Source organism: Bos mutus, chromosome 25, assembly GCF_027580195.1.
Source record: "Bos mutus isolate GX-2022 chromosome 25, NWIPB_WYAK_1.1, whole genome shotgun sequence".
Classification (NCBI taxonomy): Eukaryota; Metazoa; Chordata; class Mammalia; order Artiodactyla; family Bovidae; genus Bos; species Bos mutus.
In genome coordinates, this window is record NC_091641.1 from 1,444,237 (window position 1) to 1,469,190 (window position 24,954).

At 51.3% G+C, this 24,954-nt stretch overlaps 1 protein-coding gene across 1 annotated transcript in view; it reads right to left on the reverse strand.

Moving 5' to 3' along the window:
• The window catches only part of TRRAP (transformation/transcription domain associated protein), a 90,637-nt gene that overhangs the window by 31,340 nt on the left and 34,343 nt on the right, over positions 1–24,954 (reverse strand). Inside the window, 24 exon segments of the mRNA XM_070362803.1 lie at positions 810–1,023; positions 1,193–1,314; positions 1,832–2,031; positions 2,626–2,772; positions 3,426–3,551; positions 4,097–4,310; positions 5,645–5,791; positions 6,630–6,740; positions 7,002–7,136; positions 7,234–7,392; positions 8,602–8,808; positions 9,961–10,227; positions 13,010–13,138; positions 13,572–13,770; positions 13,932–14,113; positions 14,208–14,372; positions 14,731–14,850; positions 15,085–15,204; positions 16,976–17,029; positions 19,401–19,469; positions 20,867–21,037; positions 21,324–21,445; positions 22,724–22,820; positions 24,345–24,506. Of these exon segments, the coding sequence (XP_070218904.1) occupies positions 810–1,023; positions 1,193–1,314; positions 1,832–2,031; positions 2,626–2,772; positions 3,426–3,551; positions 4,097–4,310; positions 5,645–5,791; positions 6,630–6,740; positions 7,002–7,136; positions 7,234–7,392; positions 8,602–8,808; positions 9,961–10,227; positions 13,010–13,138; positions 13,572–13,770; positions 13,932–14,113; positions 14,208–14,372; positions 14,731–14,850; positions 15,085–15,204; positions 16,976–17,029; positions 19,401–19,469; positions 20,867–21,037; positions 21,324–21,445; positions 22,724–22,820; positions 24,345–24,506 (3,639 nt within the window).

The following is a 24,954-nucleotide window of genomic DNA, read 5'->3' on the forward strand; positions in this document are numbered from 1 at the left end:
GGCTGGCAGGAAGAGGCAGCCTGTGCCAGGCAGCACACGGTGGGCGAGCCCTGGCAGGACACTCCTGGCTCCACTGTGAGGAGCGAGAAGGAAGGCAGAGAAGTGTGGGGCCGTGTACTGGTGCTGCCTGGAGACAGGCCAGACCTTCGGACAGAGGAGGAATGGCCAGCCCCTCCTCCAAGGTCTCTCTGACCACCTGACCCAGAGCCTGGCACCTGATATAACCGACAGCCTCCTGAAAGAACAAGTCGGGGACCTCTGCCCCCTGTGTCACCATCACAGAATCCCACCTGCTGCTGCTCACAGCGCTGAGAATGGATGCTCAGCTCTGGTGGGAACGCGCCCACACGCTCTCCCTGAAGCCCGGCCACGAGTCCCTCCTTTCCCGCAAGGAGAATCTCATAGCCTGGCATGTCAGATAGGCTGTTGACTACGTCTGCAGGGAGTCACAGCTATGTGCATGGCATGCGTAACCTCCCATTCTCTACAGGAAACCTAGGTTGACTAGGAAACCTGGTTGCTGGTAATAAAGCCAAATAATGAGGAATACAAACAACTGACCACAAGCTAGTTAGAAACGGAGGCCGTCTGACTCTCCATCCACTCAAACAGCCTGACTGTTTGCGGGGGCCCTCACCTCCAGCTCCCTGGCCCCGTGAGCTAAGTGGTCAGAGCCCACGTGCTGTGAGGCCGGCTTGGCCTGGCCGCTCCACCTCCTGGCTGTTGGTCAGCTCCTTCCTACTAGAGAGGACAGTGGTTCTGTGGTGGAGGCGTCTGCCTCTCTGCGTCGGTGTGGACACCCGGCTTACCTCAATGCACTGCTTGATCCAGAAGTGGTTCCCCATGGCCTCCCAGTTCTGGGAGCAGGTCACGTAGAGGAGGCGCTCGTAGACGCGACGCTTCATGGAGTTGTCGAAAACTTCGAAAAACTTGGCCCTGATGAGCGGCTGGGCACAACGCAGCCCCGAGAGAAAGGCCGGCTCAAGCTTTGCGGTCAGCTCGCTGCCCGACAGCGTCTCATCCCTGGAACATTTGGACAAAAGGCTCACTGATGACGCCCACCTACGCTGTGTGTCTTACATGAGTGAACGTTTAAAGCTTATTATATACGAGAAGATTAAAAAGTCACACCACCAGTGGGTCAGAGAGCACAGCAGGGGCGACACGCGACGTGCTCGGCTGCGGTGATTACCTGTAGACGTAGTTAACAAGGTCTAAAAACTGGGCGTTTAGTTCAAGGTCTTCTGGAAAACGCTTTTCTATGTAGGTCATCATTTTCACAAGCAAAATGGACTTCTCCCGGAGTGTAGGTGTCTGCACAAATTTAAGAGTCAATTATTTGAGAAAGGACATGTTCAGAAGTATTTCAGCCATCTGCTCAGCTGATTTTTAACCTCCTACAGTCTTGTCAGGTAAAATAAGGTTGTTTCTAAATGGTTCTTTGGATGCTTAAGATCAAGACAGGTGCCAACATAATTTTCCTGGGGGACTACAACTCACTTGGGAGAGAAAGCAACTAAACTAGAAAACAAACTGGAAGTTTGCTAGCATCTTAGTTACCAAGTAACAGTCCCTCATGGTTGTTATTTTTGGCTCATTTAACATTCTAACAGAAGTAAAACCACATTACACAACCAGTTATTTCAAGTTTCTGTTCAAAATTTGTGAAGCACAGTGAGAAAAATCCAACTCAAAAAAAGAACTCCATGAGTGCAACTACTGGAGAGAAAAAATACTCTGCTTGAGAACTTGCAGAAGCGCTTAGACAGCGACGGCTGAACCTTCTCTCGAGAAGGCCCACAGGCCAGAGCACAGCCCCTGCCCAGCTCACCTGATTGGCTGCCATCGGGGAGTTGTTTTTAACCCATTCTTCCACAATTTTCACCACGGACCGGAGGATTTTGGCATCGGGGGATTTCTCAATGAGGGAGGTCAGGATGGCCTGAATGAAGTTCTTCCTCATCTCCATGCTCATCACGGCCAGGCGCGTCTTCACCAGCTCCAGACTTAGCATCACCAGCTCACTGGTCCCTGTACATGGGAGAGACACCGGCTATCCCCACCACCCAAGCGGCTGGATCCCGCCCACGCCCTCCCCAGAACGCTTTTGCCCCGAAACGAGAGCTCCGGCGTGGGAAGTGCCTCCTGGCTCTGACCTCACCACCGTGCCAGGGAGGCCCAACAAGAGCCTCCTCACAGGGCAGGGGACGACAGAGCTGACGGGACCAGGGGCTCGGCCAAGCCCTGGAGTCACGCGCACGGCCCTGGCGGGCTGAGAGGTGCGACTCCCACTGCTCCCCTCCCCACAACACGTCACCCGAGTTCCGGAGCTCACAGCTTGGGTCTGGACCCTGAGACTTCATTCTTCAGAAACAGTGGCTCTGATTTAGCCATCTCTGCTTACAGCAAAACTGTTAGATAACTAGTGGCAAAGGCTCCTCAAAATCTCTTCATTCTTACAATCACAAACTTAAAAAGCATTTCACTTTAAAAGAGTGCTTGACTCTGGAGATCAATGAAACGTTCGGAATTGCTCTGTTAAGAGCAAATGATGATGAACACGAAAGCAGTGGTCAGTGGAGCTGCCAGTCGCGGTGGCCCGGCGGGGCCGGCCCAGCGCGTCACCTGAGGCGGCTTCCGTGCTGCCCGAGGCGGCCTGTGGGCTCAGGTGCTCGCGCACCATCTTCTGCAGGGAGCGCATGAAGACCGAGATCAGCCTGTCGATGTAGCTCGGGTTGTTGCTGCAGGCGGACTTGAGGATCATCAGGGTCCCTGCAGGGGGAGAGTGCCAGGGGGTTTCTGAGTCTCTAAAAACTGCGTAAGTCACAAAAATGTCAATTACCCCTAAAAATATTTAAACAATGCACTAGACAAAAATGGGCCGTTTTTGACAAAAGTACAGATTGATCTGAAATGTCAACGTTGCCGTTGAGCCTGACACAAGTCTGAACTGCTCGAGTCCACTTGTGTGGCTTTTCTCCAGCCATATACACGACAGCGCTACTCGATCCTCAGTCAGCTCAATCTGCGGACAAGACACGGTAGACGCAGCGAGACCCTGTACAGACGCTGAGGCCGACTATACTCACAAGAAGGCTTTCGCCTGCGCAGGGTCGGTGCCCCAGGCCCCAAATTGTTCAAGAACCAGCTGTAAACGTCCCATAAAAGCTTACACCATGGACCTTTAAACAACCCTGGAGATGGGGGGTGGGGAGGAGCACGTGCGTCTGAGGCAGGAAGAAGCTCTGAGGCTGGGCTTCCATCTCCAAGACCCCAGGGAACCTGGCCTTGTGTGCGCCCGGCCACTTGCAGACACTCTCAACACCACATTGGCTCAGAGCTCCTCCCGACACGCTGTGCCCCTCCCAGAAGGGAAGCCCGTCCAAGCGAGCAGAGACACGTGTGCAGGAGGTGTGCACACTCACCGAAGAGCTGGGAGGGGTTGGCACTGGTGGCCTTCTCGTAGTTGGTGAGCCCCTCGTAGATGACCTTGCCCACTGCCGCGTACAGGCACTCCAGCTCCTCGTACTTGGAGGCCACACTCGAAGTGCCTGAAACAGGAGTGGGACTGTGGGGCTGGGGGCCAGTTGGCGGGCCCTGCCCGGCTCTGAGAGACACTGACTCTTCCCAGGCTAGCTCTGAGCTTCATCATCTGGGACCCACGGCGACCCTCACCCCAGGATGCATGGCTCCCAGTTAACGGAGCTCGGTGACCACCTTTCATGTCCCCAGTCCTCAACTCAACCCCCTAAACACAAGGAAAACATGCCAAAATTCCATCTTTCCAGCTGTTCATCGCTTGACCAAAATGCTTTAACCGAGCTTTCTTTTAACCTTACAGAAACGGTAATGTTTAGCTGATGAAGAGAAACTGTATTTCCCAAGCGGACCAAAAAATGTAATGCGAAGACTTTGACTGTGAAGTTATGTCAACCTTTTTTTTTTTTAAACAAAGTTTCACGGTACAAAAAAAAGCTTGGATGATAAAATGGCTTATATGGCAAGTGGAAGAGGGAGGAGCAGTCTCAGTAATAAGCTGTGGGCCCACCCAGCCAGGCAGAAAGCAGAGAGAGAGAGGAGTGTACTGGCCACGTACTGGGCTCGGTGGGGAAGAGGCTCATGAGGCGGGACAGCAGGCTGTGCACGGCCCGCAGCACCTTGGTGTTCCCGCACGTCATGCAGGCGGCCACGCCGCGCTGCAGGGGCTTGAAGCTGCTCAGGATGGCCGGCGGCTGCAGGACGGTGAGCAGGAAGCTCAGCACTTCCAGGCCGGTGCAGATGTTCCCGTAGTTCACCTGGTTTGGCTGCTCCTGCAACGGGGGACACGGGCCAGGTGCGGATGAGACAGCACGTGAACGCCGGCGACGGGAGGGGGCAAGCCAACCCGAGCCGCATGCCACTGAGCGCTTGGGAGGTGAAACCAAAAACACCCAGAACCACCAACGGGTGAGCACACCAGGCGTGTACATGGCGCCATATTCTGTGACTACAGTAGGATTTCACAATCTTCCTTTCAATAAATTCGCCTTAAGAATTTAGTCAAACTTCCTTTAAAAAGTTCACGAAAAACATTAGTATTTGGCTTAAAAAGGCAACTGCTGCAATAAATTTTGCTTTTCTCCTTTCATGTTTTTAGTTCAACTACATACATCCTTCCAAAAGCAAATATCCTTAAAACTGTATTGTAAAATCAACTTCATAAATTGTCAGCACTAAAAAAAAAAACAAAAACAGAGCACCAAGGTCCACAGTAAGGATTTAAGTTTGGCTTCAGGACCCTCGTGTCTGTGGCTCACACACACACACACACACATGCACACACGTGCCCTGCATGGATGCTACTCTGAGGTGGACCCTGGGGAAAAGGCAGACGTCCACGTGAGCACACCCACTACTCTTGGAGAATGTAAGCCCGTGAAGGGGCTAAGCTGGAGTCAACGGTGACTAATTCTCATAGGAAAATAATTCCCTTTCCAAGAGAAACAGAGGAAAGAAATCTGAGATATCTACCAGTGAAGCCTAAGGCTAGACTCAAAGCACGCACTGCGGACCCAGCAGGCCTACCGCTCTGGAGCTCCTGTAACACAGGAAACCTGTGGGACCATTCAGTACACTTGAACAGCAACACTCATCTTTGCAGCACAAAGTAACAGACATTTACTGCAGGTTTTAAAATCTTCAAACTGAAAGCTTTCAGGTTTCACCAGAGACCTAGACACACAACTGTGTCCTGGTAACGAGATGCATAAAGCAAGAGAGCAGCTTCTGTAACCTCCGGACAATCATAGGACGAAGAACACCCAAAAAGCCATCAGAAGACCTGCACTTGGGGCTCTCTCTTAACACCTGGCTATTCGGTGCCATGTTTATTATTCAATCTGTGTTCAAAAACTCAACTTCATTTTAAAGACTGTTGACTAAGTCAAACGTGTTTATCCCGGGCTAGCCAGTAAGTCGGTTTAAGCAGTGAGTCCATGAAAAGCAAGGGCACTACTCTGCTTCCGAGACTCCTAGCTCTACCTGGGTGGAGGGGTAAGCACGGCGCTCTCTCCTCTCCCAGCGACCAGAAGAGCAGTGGGAGGAGCCCCGACTGGCGGAGGGGGGCGGCTCGGGGCCCACCCGTCCCGAGGACCCGCGCACCTACCACACTCATCAGCAGCTTGTCGAACCACTGCAGCTTGAGCTCCGACTTGGCCCACATGTCCGGGCGCAAGGCCGTCTTCAGGAGGGTCACACACCGGCGGGACAGCACCTCCCCAGGAGAGCCCGCCGCACTGGTGTTGTCGTTAACCTGGAAGTTCACGCAGGTCAGGCCCGAGTTACCCTGCACACAGGGCCCACCGTGCTCGCCTGCCCTGGCCCACCCTTGCTGGCCTCCGCCAGGACCCTGCCCCCTCACAGCGGGTCAGCGGTGACCCGCACTCTTCTGTGCAACAGAAGGGGCGGCATCAGGGCCTCCCCGAGGTACCCCTGGCTGGGCCTCCCAGGCTGTGCCCAGCACGCTGTGGCACTCAGGGAAGTATCGGCTGATAGTCGGGTAGCTTGTTTCCAGCACTTAGAGATCCTCAATAGTGTTGTAAAATAGCACGCACTACTTCTTAATAGCTATAAAACTCCTTTGTGAGGGAAATCTCACTTACAAGGGTTTGTTTGAAATTTAAAACGCAAAGTTTCAGAAAGTGATCGCCAACAATGGCGTGAAAATATGTTACTGATGTGAATGGTAAACGAATGCCAGTTACGAGGCACTGAACCACTGAACGCTGTCCACTACTTGTGTGGGATGGATCAGCCCAACACCCTCATGACACAGGTCACCTGAAAGTCAAGTAGTCCAACCCAGGGTCACTGAATGTCACCAACATGCTGTTAATTCTAAGATATGCCACTATTTCATCACTGACGAAAAACAGTTATAAAAAATCCTATTATAAAACACAGTCGGGTTTCAGGAACATCAGCATGTCACCAAACAAGATCTGGTAAGAAAGGGACAAGCTACTGAAGACAAGCTCCCAGACCTGGTTTGTCTGTTTCTTTTCTGACCGAACGGTCAGACGGCTGAATGCACTCAGTCTACGGGCAGCCCTCGTGCGGAAGGACCCTAACGGGGACGCGGGGATGCACACCTGACAGGCCACTCGGATGAGGAAGTTCACCACGGTGTCCGTGTGCTGCTTGTCAATGGGCTTGGCGAGCAGCGAGTCGGCGCCCGGCAGAGACTGGCTCCGCCCAAACACCTGCAGATGCGGGACAGCGGGCTCAGGAGCGCGGCCTGGCCTCGGCCCGCCCCAGGGCTGCCCGTGCTGGGCACCAGGGCACCCCCGACACACGCACAAGCACAGCCGCCACGGAGGAAGGGCGGGGCCTGGGCCACCCCCGAAAGGGAACCAGGTCCAGGGGGCGGGGGCACGGGCCTCGTGGGGTGTGGCGTGGCACCCGGCCCGCATTCCGAGTTCCTGGATGAATGAACCACCTGCGGCCCGGGCCCACGCTCTCACCGTGCTGATGGCGCCCGTGGCCGTCCTGAAGCGCTTCACCTCCTGCGCAGAGTCCACCGACAGACCTCTCTTGATGGAAGACGAGACGGAGGTGACCCCTTCTCCACTTGAGTTCGGGTCCATGTCTGAATCAGGCTTAAAAAGACGCACCCACGCTTGACTTTGCCGACTGCTCTCCGGGGAGGGCTGTAGGGAACGCAGCCGGGGCCGGCGGGAGGGGCTGCCGCCCTACCTGCTGGTCCTTGATCCGCTGCAGCTCCCACTTGATGACGACCTCGGACAGGTCCACGGCCAGCCGCCGCTGCTCGATGGTGACGCTGGGCGTGAAGCCCAGCCGCTGCATGGCGCTCACCATGTGCTGCACGAGGTGATGCCGCACCGGGTAGTACACCTGCGGACGCGGGTGGTCATGCCAGGGCCACCGGCACGCGGGCACATGCACGCACCTGCCTCGGCCTCAGCACGCGACCCAACCTTTGCCCAAGAATTCTGAACCCTAACTTAAGCTAAGAAATCTCTCAACACCTTTTATGAGTATCACTCCCCCTTCATTCACTGAGTTCCAATATAAAAGCGTGTTTTAGCTTTTAAGGACCATCTTTAAAAAATGCTGAAATAATGAATTTGTTAGGTAGGCAAGTCTAGTCACACGTATTAAACTTCAGACAGTGTTATAAAAGCTGGCCACGCCAAGAGGCAAATTCCTAATTCTAAAGAGCTGACTGTGAAAGAACAAATTTTCAATTCAGTCCTTTCTCCTCCACCCAAAAATCTATAAAAAATAATATACATATAAATAAATACAAGAAGGAGGTGATCTGGTTATAGAAGAGGAGATGCCAGTGACCTCTTCAAGAATTAATGACACTACTTCCCACCTTAAAGTAACAACTCGCCTGTATTCACAGGTAACTGAGTACAGCTGACCCTTGAACAACACAGGGGTCGGGGTGCCCACCCTTCACCAAGTCAAAAACGCGACTGTAGAGTTTAGTCAGTCCTCCGTATCCACGGATTCAACTAACCGCAGATCATGTGATATTACAGTACGTGTTTATTGAAAAACATCTGCATACGAGTGGATCCACACAGCACAAACCCTTGTTGTTCAAAGACCAAGTGTACTTACAAGAAAAATGTTGTCTTAAAAAGAAGCGTATACCTAGGATACATCCACTGAACTACAGCACTTCCCATGTTGTAAGGCCACACACATACTCATGCTAATCTAGAGAAGAGAAATACCTTCTCTGAAAGATGAGGAGTGGGGAGTGTCTCGCTCAGTCGTGTCCGACTCTTACGCGACCCCGTGGACTGTAGCCCGCCAGGCTCCTCTGTCCATGGGATTCTCCAGGCAAGAATACTGGAGTGGGTTGCCATTTCCTTCTCCAGGGGATCTTCCCAACCCAGGGATCGAACCCGGGTCTCCTGCATTGCAGGCAGAGGCTTTATCCTCTGAGCCACCAGGGAAGCCCAGGGAAAGATGAGGACAACCTCATTATTGCAGAAAAATGAAAGACGAGGGAAACTTCAAAGCAAATGCATGAGAGCGTACCAGGTTCTGCTCTGAGGCCCCCGCGCCCAGCCACACACACCCCACCTTGAAGTGCTGCACGATCAGGTGCAGGATGTGGACCAGCTGCGGGACCGTGTGGCCCTCCTCCACGATGATCTTCCTCGTCCAGTGGGTCAGCATCTGGTGCCCGTCCTCCATCCGGGCCGGCACCGCCGGGGTCAGGATGGCCATCGCCTGCCTGACAATGGCGCGCGCTTCCATCGCGTGCGCCTTGAGGAGACTGTGGAACACCTGAGACAGGACGGAGATTGTCACATAAGCATGGAGGCTTTAACAAGCGAGATGGAAGTAGTCACTCAGAAACAAGGTGTTATTTCTGTAAAAACAACCTTTAAACAATTCCTTGAGGCTCTTATTAGGAAAGCACATAGCAGTGACTTTGTCTTTCATAAAGTTTTGATCTGTGAAAATGTCTGCGCTAATGTTTTCTGAGCACCTAGTGTGTGCCTGTGCTGGACTAGGCTCAGATGGTAAAGAATCTGCCTGCAATGTGGGAGACCCGGGTTCGATCCCTGAGTCGGGAAAATCCCCTGGAGAAGGGAATGGCAACCCACTCCAGTATTCTTGCTTGGGAAACCCCCATAGGCAGGAGCCTGGCGGGTTACAGTTCATGGGGTTGCAAAGAGTTGGACACGACTGAAACACACACATGCACACAAAGCGAGCCCCAGTTTTCCCAGCGTGACCAGCACGGAGTTTCGAGGGACACAGGTCATGGACAGGCTGGAAACAATAGGACCTGCTGAACCCGGGTGCCTGGGAGAACTACAGGGTGTCACAGACACCCCTGGCGGGTCTCTGGCCCATGGAAGTTCCCAGGAGGGTGTGGTCAGAGCAAACAATCAAGGGTGGCTCAGGACAGGATGAGCGCCACCCCTGACCAGTGGCTCAGTGGGACAGACAGGCTAGGTGCTCAAGCACAGGATCACAGCGAACTCTGACACAGACAGGGATGAGCTCGGTCAGAGTTATGGAACTCATAAGCAGGAGAAACCCAGGCTGCGTGGCATCAAGGCCCAAACCCACTGAGCAACACCCGGAACGTGCTTGAGATGGTCCACCCGGACAGGGTCAGGAGACGAGGACCCCTGAGTACCCGCTGTCTGTCCGCAGCTAATGAGTGGGCTGGGGCCCTGGACGGACACACCTTCAGCAACAGACAGAGGAGCAGGAGGTGGTCGAAGCAGAACCGTATTGTTTCAAAAGCAAGGCTGAGAGGAAGGAGCAGACAGAGCAGGAGTGGGAGGAAGGGCGGGAACAAATCATGGGGGAGGATTCACCATCCCAAAACGACGGCAAAAGGGGCATCTGTAAATGCACCGGGGAAGACGGTGAGCCAGGAGGAGGCTGTGCGTGCCGAGGGGGACTGGGCCCTGCCGGTACCTGCAGGACGATCTTCTTGTGGATGGCGAACTTGGCGATGATGTGGGCCAGCAGCAGGTGCCCGCTATACTTGCAGGCGGGGTCCACGCAGGCCTTGGACAGCAGGCAGGGCCACGCGAAGGTCATGAGGCGGCGCAGCTTGCTGTTGCGGTTCTTGTTGTTGTCGTGGATGTGGTGGGGCGCGTGCTCCACCAGCAGCGTGGCGAACTGCAGCAGGTAGATGCGCAGCGAGTCCAGCATGTCCGCCTGCTTCTCGGGCTCCAAGACCTGAGGGCACGGGCGCAAGGGGGCGCTGCTGGCTCTGCTATGCCTGCCATGCAGGGCACGCGCGAGTCTACACATGCACACACGCTCTAGACACACACTTCCCAGGGGCATGCACGAGTCTGCACCTTCGCACACACGCACACACACACACTCTAGACACACACCTCCCAGGGGCACGCACGAGTCTGCGCCTTCGCACACACACACACGCTGTAGACACACACCTCCCAGGAGTACTCACAAGTCTGCACCTTCACATAGGCACACACACTCTAGACACACACCTCCCAGGGGCACTCATAAGCCTATGCCTTCACACACGCATGCACCCACACACTATACACATACCTCGCAGGGCACTCATGAGTCTATGCCTTCACACACACACACACACATTCTAGACACACACCTCCCAGGAGCACTCACAAGCCTATGCCTTTGCGCAGGCACGCACGCACGCGCGCGCGCGCGCACACACACACACACACACACACACACTCTAGACACATACCTCCCAGGGGCGTGCCACAAGTCTACGCTTTCACACACAAACACACTCATACGTGCACACACACTCTCTATACACGTAACATTCTGCTACCTCTGTACCTCCCAGGAGCACTCCACAAGTCTATGCCTTCACACGTGCACACATACACACACTCCATACACAAACCTACCAAGGGTCACTTGACAAGCCTACGCTTTTACACACACACTCACGTGCACATACCCTCTATACACATACCACTCTGTACCTCTGAACATCCCAGGGTCACTCGACAAGTCTACACACACACACGCGCGCGCACACGCACACTGTACACAAACCTCCCAAGGGTCACTCGACAAGTCTATGGCTTCACACGCACACTCACACACACCCACCCACATACCCTCTATACACATAACATTCTGCTACCTCCGTACCTCCTCAAGGGTCAGTTGGCAATCTACTCCTCCACACACACGCATACACACTCACTCATAACACACGTACCCTCTTACACACATAGCGTTAAGCCTTACGGGGATAAACTCAATGACGTTACATCAATTTTCCTTTATTATGGACAGATTACAAACTTGCCAAATTTATTTCAGTGTTGAAGAGGGAGCAGACGTAGACGCTGGAACACAGGGGGCAGGGGGGTCCGAGCCCTCCCACACAAGGGGATTCACGACCGAGTTTCTCAATTTCCAAGAAACTGAGTTATTTTTTTTCCTAGTCAATCATTAATTACTAACTCGTTTTTTAGTATTATTAGAAGATATTACCTACTCCCCAATTCTCTATTCTTAAAAAAAAAAAAGTTACACTTTTCCATACAATCCAGGGTCTGACAAATTTCTACATGTGTTTCACGGATATAAGAAAAATGTACACAGAGGAAAATGCTACCTGCCTCTGTGGAGTCACACAGACCGACCACACAATCCAGTAAGAACCCTCACAACCTTCTGCCTCTCAGAAGACCTGTGACGGAAGCCTTCCACAACAGCTGTGTTGTCATCAGGGGGCCCTTTAGTCCCCAACTCCCTCCCTTGGATCTGCGGCTTCACAGAGGCCCTTCCCTGGGGGCGCCAGCCTGCCCTGCACCATTGATCCTCATCGACACTTGAACTCCTGACCCCTCACTGGTGCCGAGTTGACAGCACCCGACTCCAGGATGCAGCCCACAGAGGGCAGCCCATGGCAGGGCCCGAGTCTGGGTCTCCATGTGCCCACAGCTGCCCAGCACAGGGCACACATCAGTATGTGGACCAAAACAATTGCTTGGACTTAGCTCTCACTCCCCCAGGAGGATGGAGCTAGGGTCAAAACTGCAGAAGGACGCCTGTCTTAAGCAGCAGACTATGGAAAGCCTGGCCACATGTCCTGTGAACAGCCTCCCCTCTACCTGGACCCCAGGCCAGGGGGTGTGGAACCTACTCTCTTCTTCCCAAGGGTAGTAATTCATGGGCCGCGCAAGGAATGAAGGCCCATGATGAGTGAAGCCCCACGGTCACAGCATTCGACCAGCAGCCGTGCATGAACACTCGGCCCAACCACCTCAAGGCAAACTCAGCATCCGCTGGTGAAGTGCACCAGCCCGACCACAGAGCACCATAGGAAGTTCTCAGGAGAACACGATTCCTAAAGCCTCACTTGTGCAACCTGCAAACACTATTGTGCACGAACCAAGACCCAAGTTAATTTCAGACATCCCACTGCTGCAGCATTTCATGAATGTGGCAGCAAAGGGTCACAGTGGTAACTGGTCCAGTCTCACGTCCTCACTGGCTTTTAGTAGATTCTTTTGTAAATAGATCATGAAAACACTACTGACCAGCAACAGGAATTTCTGCAAAACAACCACGACATGTGAATTTTCAACGTGATATATTCTGCTTCCCGCTGAAATCTATTAATCTGGAAAAATTAAGTGATTCCACAGTGAAGCTGCCTTAGTAAGTTCACTAGTAAGAATGAATGCAATCATGAAAAATAAAAGCCGTAGGGAAATAACCTTATTTCGATGAATCCATCACACACACACATCTCCCACACTGTGCGTGGTTCATGATGTCACTTTACTGCAATGAACCCATCTCGCACACACACACACACACCTCCCACGCTCTACGTGGTTTGTGATGTCACTTTATTACAATGAACCCATCACACACACACACACATACACATCTCCCACGCTCTGCGTGGTTCGTGACGTCACTTTATTGCATTGAACCCATCACACACACACACATCTCCCATGCTATGCATGCTTCGTGACGTCACCTTGGTAATGAACACACTGGTGATGCTCTCGGGGTTATCGCCTTCTGGATTGGGAGGTCCTAGGAGCTGCTCTCCTTCCCCCTTCTCAAAGCTGTATAAGAAAGCAGGATTCAAGATATGCTGCAGAACCTACAAAAAAATTTTAAAATGAAGGAGAAGAAAAACAAAGCCAGGCTCTCTCTCTCTCACTAGGCAGAACCAGCTCGGTCATGCTGCAGCATCCGGGCAGAACTCAGTCAGGGGTGCAGCTAGCAATTTTGTCTTTCCTTCCAGTGGCAACTGCAAAGGCAGGGTAACAACTTGAGGAAAAGAGCAGACCCGTTCACTCTTCTCACCTCAAACAAGTTGTTTTATAAAAGCAAAGGAACTAACACACCACTCGTCAGCATTGGTTCACAGCTGGACCTGCCTCACGTTTCTCAACAATGAAACTTCCTTCCTAAACAGCCCAGACTGCTCTTCCAATGCCAGGAAAGACAGCAGACCATGGACAGAGTGCCCTGGCTCCCGGGAAAACGAGCTCAAGCATCGTGGATTCTCCTGCAGCAACAGAGGGACCTACCTTGGCTTTCAGCTCATCTCCGAAGTTGGGGTCATTGAAGTCCACAAAGCGAAAAAACAGGGCCCGTTTCTGGGCGATGTTGTAGTTTTGGGGAATCTCCTCCTCCATGTACTCCTTTAGGAAGGTCATGTTGCAGAGGAAGCGACCAGTGAAGGCCCGGAGCAGCTGGAACAGCAGCTCGATATCTCCGTAATTCTTCCTGCGTGTTCAAATGAGAGGGCCGTAACTGCCGGGACATCCGACCTACCCTCCAGCTGCTCAGAGCCACAGCCCATGCTCTACAGGCCATGCCTACACACAGGGACCCCGTGACCCACGCCTCAGAAGAGCCCACAGGCACCGGAGCCCAGATGCACCCACTTGCAGTAATTCAGCAGACAGTAGGCCAGCAGCTTGGGCTCCTTCCAGTTGGTGGCCGCCATGTTCTCCTTCCGGTGTCTTTCTTGGAAGGTTTCACTGACCCACACACGCCTCAGCTGGCTCACCAGGGAGTGCTGACTGGCCAGCCAGGAATCCTCGTTTTTAACGATGATACTGATGATCTGCCAAAGAGGAGACGGTGAGGACGCCGGCGGGGCTCTCCCTGCATCCCGACGGCACGTTCAGGGCACCGGCCGTGGTGGGGAGCCGCGCTACCTTGACGGCCTGGAACTGCAGGTCCAGCCGCAGCGTGCTGGTGCTCGGCGAGCCGGGGCGCACTGCGGTCTGGGTGCCACCGGGCAGCAGCAGCGTGATGAACCGGTTGGGGTTGGCCGCCAGCACGTCTCGAAGAGGTTTGGCATCTTTGTGTTTTAAGAAACTCTGCAAACAAAACAAATAGCTGTTTTAAGCTAATCAAAGCCCACAAACTATTTTATATTTTAGATGATATGAACTCTAAGGTTCTTCCTAAATCTGAGGTAGAATAAAAAAAGAAAAAAAGACTACAAAAGCACTCTCTTTAGAAAGTACTTTTTAGACACTTGGTTTTCATAATTAGAGCAGCTCATTTATCCATTACGATCAAAGTCCTCCAAAGGAGGATTCCTGGACCTGAGCTTTTCTCAGCAGGACACGATGTTTCTAATGCTCAAGTTATATCAGAGAAAAATAAAACCTCAACAGTCAACTACAAATTTCAGACTGTAGAGCAGCACCCCAGTCCCAGCCCGGCTCCCACCATGAACATCCGGCTCCACTGGGGGTCGTTCAGCGTCGCCTCCATCATGAACAGCTCCACTGTCTGCGAGGGGTGGCGCGTCAGGAACTTGATCAGAGGTTCTCTGAAGGGACTGCCAGCCTGGAAGACACGCGGTGAAACCTGCACTGTCTGGGGCTCTGAGGTCTCTCCGGTCCAGCGACTGCCCACGGCTCCGTGTGCGCCTTCTCCCCTCATGAGTGGACTGCACGCGCCACAAGCCAACATGAACACCCCACACCTTCCTCTGCTAGATGAACCCAGCTGAAGCATGACACAAAACATTCCCCGTCAAAGACGCAGGAAGAACCGAATGAGCCTGAGCCTGGCCTTTACCTCGATCAACATGGCCCGTTCGGTTTTCATCACGACCTCTAGCAAAGGCTTGACCAGAGTCTGGGGCGCAGCTGGGATCAGATGAAAAAGGTTTATGATGGCAGAGCAGATTTTCATCTCCTAATGGAGAAAGTCAGAAATTAGAAAACAGGCCAATTAATCGCACCAGCCAAAGGCATCAACCTCATACAGACCCTGCTAGGCTCTACTACGTTCGCAAGGCTCGCCAACAGAAGCAGAGTTAACACGTAGAAAGCCACAACTTGCCAACCTCAGCTTCCAGCTGTGGCCGGAGGAAACGACCTGCCCTGGGCTCTGCCAGCGGAGGGAGGGGACCGCACACCTGGTGATGGTGCCACGTCCGCTTGCACGCACGCTGACCAGTGCTGGGAGTGACCTCTCGGGCCGCCGAGGTGAGCCCCCTCGGGGGCAGGGGCTCGTGCCCGTGGCCTGAACATTAGAGGCCCCCACGTGCCGTGACCGCATGGGGTCTCCCCAGTGCAGCAAGTTCTGAGGGCACAGACTTCTTCTGCCCTTAAAACTCAGCCACAAAGTCCTCAAAACATACGGGAAGTCTTTACCCCGGAAATTAACTATCAGCGGGTCTTTACCCCGGAAATTAACTATCAGCGGAAATAAATGACCGGCTGTGGGACTGAGAATTTGCCAAGCAGGCCTGAAAACAAAGCTGACAGACTGCTCCCCGGAATCACGTGCAAAGTGGGCTGCTCGGCGACCAAGCCCCGTCACCCGACTTTGCGTTCTCGGCGTCTGTTCCCACAGTTTTGGGTCCGCGATTCGGGCCACGGGGGCGGAAGATGCCCTGATGTCCCTTGTGGGTGGGGGGGCGCCAGGCACCCAGGCCCCACTGCGGTAAAATGGGGATGGTAAGCGCCAGTCAGGGGCACCGGGTCCCGGCGGCAGTGGAGAGAGCGCTCAGAACGCCTCTTCAAGCCGAGAGGCCAAACGTGAGAGGGGTCAGAAACGAGAAGCATCAGCTCACTGTCACCCCCGGCCTCCCCTGGAGTGCCTGTCTCCAGTGTTTCTGAGTTTGGGGGCAGAATAAGTTAGTTCGATTCTCAAGTTCGAATAACCTTCTAAAAATGGCACTTTCATCTCCAAGGTGTAGGTTTTCAAAGCCCTGTCACAGAACCACTGCTGGTCTTCGCGTCACCACCGGGAGGGGCGGCAGGAACGACAGGCGTTACCACCCCCACTTTACAGAAGAGGCCAGCGCGGAGCTGCGCCCCGGTCCCAGGCCATAGCGCTGGGCCCACCCGAGGGCGCTGTGCGCGGCAGACACACACGGGGGATGGGCGCGGGCAGGGCCATGGAGGCAGCTGCTCAGTCAGACGTGTGCAAGAAGGACGAGAACGCCTCCCGATTTCTGGCAGGCCTCCTGCATTCTTTGCGGTGTCTCCTCTCAAGAGGCTGTTAGATGTGTGAGTTCATACAAACGGTATGAGAGCAAAAACCCGAGGGAATCAGAAAAATTGAGATGTGGCGATTCTAGCGTGTAGGAAACAAAAGAACTTAGAAACCGGCTTAAAAAGGTCCTAACAGGAAACATGCGTGGCCCCCGGACAGTTCACGGCAACGGTGGGACCGATACAGGCCCGCCACAGACAGACAAGTACGCTCACTGCACTCAGGCACGACACACTCCGTCCACCACAGAACCACGAGTCACGGCAAAACCAAGGACGACGACAACCCCTCCTGCACCTCCACTGGTTCTCACCTCTACCCCTTCCACGGCAGGCTGAACCAAAACAAAAATTACAGCATGAAAAAAGGCAACGCAAAGGTAAACACAACAGAACAGAAAAGGAAATATAAACTGTTCTTCACAGTGCAAGTCACAAACTGACTGTTAATAGGTTGTTCTCACCTCAAACTGACAGAATGGAGACAAGGAGCATCTCCCGCACTCTGAAATGCTCTCCTGAGGATGGGGAGGAAAATCATCTTTTTTCTATTCATGTTATTTACACAGAACTTCCCGCACACTCAAAACAGTCAGGGTTGTTGGGGAAAACAAGACAGTGAAGACAATTGTCAAGAAAGCACACGACAGTTAACAGATGCGCAACAGCAAAACATACACCGTCCACCCTTCAGATGTCAAAACAGCTCTTCCGATGCTGTCACGGGGAGTGCGCTCTTCCCTAAATTTAACAAACAAAGAGTTTTGGAATTCTTGTCCGGGGGAGAAACTGTAAGACTTTGCTGTATGCAAATACATTTTAAAAAACTGTTTTGTTTAGAATCAGTCATTCAAGATTTTACGTGAGGGCTAAGACATTTAAAAAAAAACTTGCCCCGCTGAAGCTGGGGCTTAATCCCTATCAATCAGGCATGTTTCAGGCCTGCACACTCAGAAGAACCCACAGGCCATGACACCACCCACTGGATGGACATCTGGGTTACCTTGTGAAGTGAAGCTGTGTGCCTGGGTATGTGTGTGTAACAGGTGGTCACGAGTTCTCCCCCGTAAGTTCAACGCCAAACAGGCAAACCTCCCTAATGTGGTGATAATGCAAAGCTCGGATCATCAGGGGTGAAGATGTCATGGGGAATGACTATTTTTATTCAACTTTCAGCACATCGTCAGTTACAGTTTCTCAGCTGGGCAATGTTATTTGGAAATCCAACCAAATAAACTGCTCCTCAATCTGTGGAGCACCCACTGAAAACCATCAGGGTTCAAGAGCAGAAAGGAAGCTTCGCTCTGGGCTCACACCAGAAACCACAGCCGCTCTGCCTTGGACCCAAAACACCGTGGCCCCCGAGTGCAGAGCCATGACTCCCTCAGCAGTGAGATGCTCTCGGGGACGTGCTCACTGCTGAGCAACAGGCTTTAGCAGGAGCTTAGCCAACTCCCAGTATCCATGGCCCCAGCCCTTGTGCAACTGGCCCCCATAGCATGTAAGCTTCACTGAAACTTTGTGGGATCTTTTTGATATAATGTAAGTCGTTCATCTACCTGCTAGGGCTTAAATGTTTACTGTAAAATTGGCTGTAAGTTTCAGAGAATTAACAGCTAACTGTAAAAGCAAATATAAAATTTAGAGCAAAAACACAGCTCTCATCTGTATAGAGGCACTCGTGCCTACTCCCAAGAGCTCAGCTTTTTCAAACACACTCCGCGATTCCCCCATGAGGATTTTCTGGGTTTTTTTCACCTATATACATAAATAACAAACCTTCAAAGAGGTTATGGATGGTTTGACACTTCTAAAGAAAGTTTAAAATCCTGGTTCAGTTTTGCTTGTTGGCTGTTTAGAAGCAGCAGGAAACAAGACTCACAGAAAAAGAACATCTTGACACAGAATGGTTAACACAAAGCATAATAAAGCCAAAATAAAGAAAATGCAAGCTGGGATGAAACAGAGCATCCAACAAATAGGCACAGGAGCATGGAACACCACGTTAATGATGCCTCTGCAGAGCTCGGGAACCCCTCATCGGGGTACTGCTGCAGTTCCACGGGGCAGAACAGGAGCTTGTGGAAACACAGCCCACCGAGAGGACAGACATCAACTTAAAAGATATTTTAAAAGAGTATTAACATCTGTGAATAAGATTAGAGTCAAATCAGCAAGAAGCATTCATTTAGCGACCCACGTCGGAGCCTTTAAAAGATTTAAAGTGAAAGTGAAGTCGCTCAGTCATGTCTGACTCTTCGAGACCCCATGGACTGTAGCCTACAGATTTAACTAAAGTGGTTTTCCCTCGAAATTGTAAAAAATTATGTTTTGATGTACGGGCCATCTGGCCTTTGGGCAAACAACGGGGGTGGGGGATTCAGACCTCGAGAACACGCGTGCCAGGACTCACGTGATGCTTCATCACGTTGTCCTCGGGGCGTGGTGAAGGCCTAAGACCTCTGCTCAGCTTATGAGGCAATGAGGGCGGAAAGCAGTGGGAACAGCAGCTGAGCACTGCACCCCCGTGCAAACGACAGCTGCCAAGAACCGTCCAGAAAGCACGCTTTATTCACTTTAAAGAAAAGCTAGTAAAAGTGAAATACTAACATGTCAAGCTTCCCAGGATTCTCATTAACAAAAACATCGTGTTAAAGTGAACAAAAGGGAGATTTTTTTAAAGAAACACAAAAAGGAACGTTCAATGATTAAGAGAAATAAAAGCGAAAATGTAACGCTAACAAAATATGTGTAACAGGTTACATGGACTAGAGTCACACACAACTAAACCTCTGACCGGGATTTAATTAAGAGCATGGCTCCGACGTTCGCATCACTAACGGCAGTGCCCGGTGGCGGGGCTGCCCCCGAAACAAACGAGTCACTCACATTTCCGTCACTCCTCTGGCCCCCTTTGTGGGTGAGGACCACCACTTCCATCCACTTTCGCAGATGTTGCTGTTGAAAAAAAAATACATCCTTAGACATTTTTTTCTTGACAACGGGAGCATCTCAATTCCAAAATAGGTGAAAACCTATATATGATCAATTCCCAACCTACTCAACATGAGAATGGCGATGTTTCTAATTACTGAAATAGTGCAGCCAAATGAGTGATGAGAGTAACATGTTTTCTTATGTTCTATCAACAGGAAGGCTGAATTTACCCTGATACAGCAGGAGATGTCCTACAACTGGTCATTCCAACAAGAGGACCTGTATTCCAGTTACTCTGTGCCGTGGCGGTCCCCCGAGTCTGCCTGGAGCCAGCAGCCAGGCTAGGCATCAGGGCAGAGACATGACCAAGCAGACGGCACCCCTAGCCTGTGGAGCTCCAGTTTACAGCAGGGGAAACGAGGTAAAACTCAGGCATCCGCCACGTGACAGGAGCAGGAACCAGCTACAGGAGGGCCCCACAGAGGCGGCCAGGCCGGAAGCATAGGGAAGAGCATTCCAGGTCGTATGCGTGTAGACCGGTAGGTACATATCTGTATCATATATGGAAGCCTGAAGGGAAGGGGCCTTGCAATTTGGAGAATGCACTTACATTACACTCTACTATTAGGGCATCACTTAAAAATTTTAGGACCAGTCAATTCCCAGTTAGGTATTTGGGCCATGGTTCATTTCTTTGGTATCTACAGACATGAAGAAACCAGCAAGTGAAGCTTAGAAGCTGCATAAAAACATGCACGTTTGCAGTAACGTACTGCAAAATCGTAAAGTTAACAAATTATTTATAAATGTTTATTTACAGAATGCAAAATGAAGTTAATAGCTGAAACTCCTTCATCTGTCTACTCCTCGGGTTTAAACACTTTTCAAACAGATCTTTTATTTGCATAGCTATTTCCTTGCTAACTGTAAAAACTCAAAAAGATTTCTAAAGCCCTTACAAGTTCTTCACTGCATCACTGTTGACAAAGGCCAAAGACTGGGAACAATCAAGATGGTCACCAGCAGGGAAAGAAGCGGTAGAGTCTGGCACGTCCCCGCCACGGAACACTATGTGGCCATAAGACAAGGATGAAGAGGCACTTTGCACACCCATATGAATGATGGGACGGTAAATATAAAAAGAAGGAAGGATGGATGGATCCCACATCCCTTTGTGGGAAGGAATCAAAAAGACGTATGTCCCATGACAAACGGGAACCACCTCTAGAAGGACACAGGGGAGACTGTTCCTGCTGGCTGTCTCCCGGAAGAGGAGCTGGGAGGCTGGAGGGCGGGGATGGGAGGGAGGCTGTTCACAGTACCCCCTCCACACCTTCGGAGCTGTAAGTCATTTAAGTGTGTAATTCACTTTTTTAAAAAGTTTAACCTTTCAGGTTCATCATACACGTCTGGCTTACCATCATCTGATCACAAAATTTATCATTGAAGGAGTTTGGGAAGAGCCTGGTCACCGAGGTCAGACGATTGACGACGTTGAGCGTCAGGCTCCGATAGTCGCCCAGCATCATCAAAAGCGGGCGCATGTGAGTGTGGATCTGGTCTACTTCTATGGTAGCGCCTTCTAAAAACTATTAACAGAGAGAGGTTAGGGGGGAAAGATACCAGAGTACGACTCATACTAACCAGAACTCAGTCAAGTCTATCTGCAAGTTTCTGCTTTCCCACAAGTTTATGATGAAATGAGGAGGACTGGGCATTCCTGTTTAATTTTTCAAGAGTTCGGGATGGCTATGAAATAGGTAGAGATGCTATTACACTCCGGGGTGGGATGAACCACAGGCAGACTCCTGAGATACAGACAAAGTCAACAGGACGAGCTCAGTGTGGAACTCCCACCCGCCCAGCCCCACTCACCTTCCTCATGCAGGCTTCTCCGGCCTCCTGGAGCTCGCTGTTGGTTGAATTCAGGGCTTTGAAGAGCGCAGCAATGATCTTCTCTCTGGACTGAGGAAGATAATTGCAGGCCGCAAGCGCATCTTTAGGGAGAGAAATCAACATGATTTTCATCATTCACCTGAAAAACGTACAGCAACAGCCTCGTCTAAAGGCTTTATCAACCAACAGACACATGGGTCCCTAAACTTCTTTCCTAATAACCCGGCTTCCTGCAAGACAAAAGAACGCGTGGCCTTCTACTCACAGGGTCACTGTTATCCATGAGTGACTATTATCTAACAAGGTAACAGCCTGCCAGAAAGCCCACGATCAGTCTTACTGTCCAGATAAATGGAGGGGTGAAAACAGGGGTGAAGGGGTCCCCAACGACACCCTGCCCCCAACATGCCGCCCAGGCGCGGGCACGGCAGACCAGTGGGCACGTGCACGGCACTGACACTGAGGGCGGGGCCGCGGGCTCTGGCGAAGAAGGGGACATTCAGCTCAGTGTCCCCCCACTATCTGCGCCCCAATCTGCAGGGGGGTCAAAGGCCTTGAAAGGCAGACATTCTCAGGACAGAGGACGTAACTTGAGCCTGTATGTTACAGCTTACTTAAGCAGTAATGTTCTAGCTCGTGTGAAACGCGTGAGGGGTGCCCCAAGGAGAGGAGCCCCAACAGGAGGGGTGAGAAGACCCCCTGCATCCTCCCTCACGCTGGCCTGCCATGTCTTGAGCTCCATCCTCAAGTTCTGCCTCTCAGCTCCTCTACCTCTAATTCAAGGAGGATTCTGGCAATATTTCATTAAGTCATTAAGTGTGTAAAAGTCAACAAGAGACAAAGTTAACCACTGGGTATTTATCAAAAAGGAGGAAATGACTGTTTCTAAGTAAGAAGGCAAGTAGTGTATTTTCCTAAATTATGTACAATTCCTGTGCTAAACAATGATGACTGACATTCTTAATGAAAGCCTGGAGACAGCAGGAGTCTCAAACGCTCCTAAATCACTAAAAAGTCTAAAAAGATCTAAATACTTTGATTCAGATGAAAATGGCAAGATGTGAATGGTGTGACATCACTCTTAAACCAGGAAATTAGAGATACACCTTAGAGAAATGTTCAGTTCCCATAAGAGGGCTACAAAGAGTTTACAACACATAAAATGCAGTTTACTAGAGAGTAGAATAATTATTTAAATCCTAGCAATCTATACAGTCCAATGACATCTCATTATGCAGCCTGATAAATACACCAACAATTTTTTTTTATTCCCCCTTAGAGACCATAGAGAGTCAGAAAAATCAGACAACATAAAAAAGGCCATCGGTCCCCCTCCACTTCTGTGCCCGGTAACTTGTTTCAGATTTACGTGTACTTACTTAAGGCTGCAATCCGTAAAGGGACAAGCGATGGAAGGCTTTTATAACAGGGCAGCTTTGTTAAAGCCGAATCTTCAGCCTCGCACAAGTTCAAGAGCTGCAAGAGACAGAATGATGTAATTCGCCTGCTCTCACTGTGAAGACCTTGCAAGTAACAGGACACGACCATCAGCCACACGTGACACAATTAACAAACCAAACCCAAATCCTGAGGCACTTAAGTATCCAAATGTCACTGGGCTTCCTTATTCTAAAGCAAAACTCAGTCAACCTCTGTGAAATAAATTTTTTGGCACTCTGATCGGCTCTGATATCATCATGCTTTTTCTTTACACAGAGGGTCACTCTATCTAAATGCAAATTCCACAATGGGGGGACAATGCCTTGTTCAGAGCTGTTTCCCAATGCCATTGGCCAAGGCCCAAGAAATAAACACGCTGTATTTCAAGTGTTTGAGCAGTAATACTTTTTCTTTCTTTTCAAGCACACAGAAGCATAAGAAGGAAGTATTTTATTGCAAATATATATATATATATATACACACACATGGAGTATAATGCAGATACTCCAGCAGCTAGTCTTCCAGACATTTCACCAAACCAGTACACATTTATATATGTACTGCCTAAAATACTATATATGGTGTTCTATCAACTACTTTCTCCTTCTACTGACATCCTGGACAACTTACATAAGGGCTATAACCAAGGTATAAAAAAATAAATAAATAAAAGCTAGAACACATGATCAATGACCTCATGTCCAAGTAAAAACAAGGGACTTTAAAGAATCAAGAGGCAAGTTTTTTCATAGCTGGAAATTCAGACTTGGTGTGCATAAGCAAGAACTTGCTTCTTATGACTTCTGGCTCAGTTTAGTCTGACAATGCCTCCAGAATAAGTCACATCTTGAAACCATTTCAAATTGGGCTAATCCACAGCTCATTATCAAGTCTAAGCTGATGTCTATGGTTTGACCACATCTATAGCTGCGTTCCTATTCAGCACTGTCTAGTATCTGCCACGCTGTAATATCGACAGTGACAAGCCCGCGGAAGGGGCCATCCTCCACTGCCTGTTATCTTGGGGTCAAGGGGCAAGTCAAGTCCACCAAACAAAACGAGAGACAAGCAAGGCAGTGCCGTGATGAGACGCCAGGTTCTAACACAACTGCGGTGGCTCCAGCCTAAGCTCTCCAGCTCGCCTGCGCTGGGGCTCCGGGTGCCTAACAAACCCTAAGGCTCAGGTCCGGCGCCTTCAGAAAGAGAGTGCTCAGGCTCTGTACTTCATGTGGTACTACCGGAGCCAGGTAAGGGCGCTCACGTGAAGTGAGGTCTCAACAGGGCATGACACACTCAAGTCTGATAAACTTAATAAACGGAGAGCCTGCTGACATGAGTGACAGAGGAGGATGTACAGTCTTGGCTCTGAAATGCACTTCACAGTCCTGAAGAGCAAGGCTCCCCGTGAAGGCTAACAGAGCTCCAAGGACTCAGCAACCCCCACCTCACTGGACATCTCAGCCACACGCCTGCCTCCTCCCCGGCCCAGGCGACAGCCGGCTCCCTGCAGCCACAGCCCCGCCTCCGTGCGGACCGGCTGCCCGCCCAGGCCGGCCCTACCTCAGTGTAGAACACCTTGTGCTCCACCACGTTGAGGTCCATGGTGAAGAGCCGGGGCTGCAGCGTGGTGCAGAACGTGTTCCCCTCCATCAGCCCGATCTGGGCGTTGGCGGGCTGGTGGCGCAGCAGGTGCTTCTTCGGGGGGACCATGTCCTGGAGGACCTGGGGGAGACACAGAGGAGGCACCGCTGATTGCCGCCTCTTAAAAAGCAAACACCTCAGCGCAAGATCCTAAGCTAGTGAGCAACCTGAACACCGTAACTGAGATCAAGTTCTCCCAGACAGCCCTCAGTTAGGAAAAGGAGGAGCTGCTTCAAGCGCTGACGCTGGGTCGTGGAGAGACGCACTCAGACGCATTCCACTCCTCGGGGTCCAGAGCAGACGCTCTTACAACAGCGAAAACCAAAACAAGGATGAGACCAGGTTGTGCTCATCAGGCCCAAAAACCAGCCCCCAACCCTTGACAGTCACTGAAACAGACGTTAACATAAGCACGTTGCTGTCTGCAAACCTGAGGTCAGAACGAACACATGTAACAGCACTTAGCTCACAAAACGCCAGATTCCGTATCATCAACACTCAAACCTGAAGGAAGAAAAAGCCTGCAGAG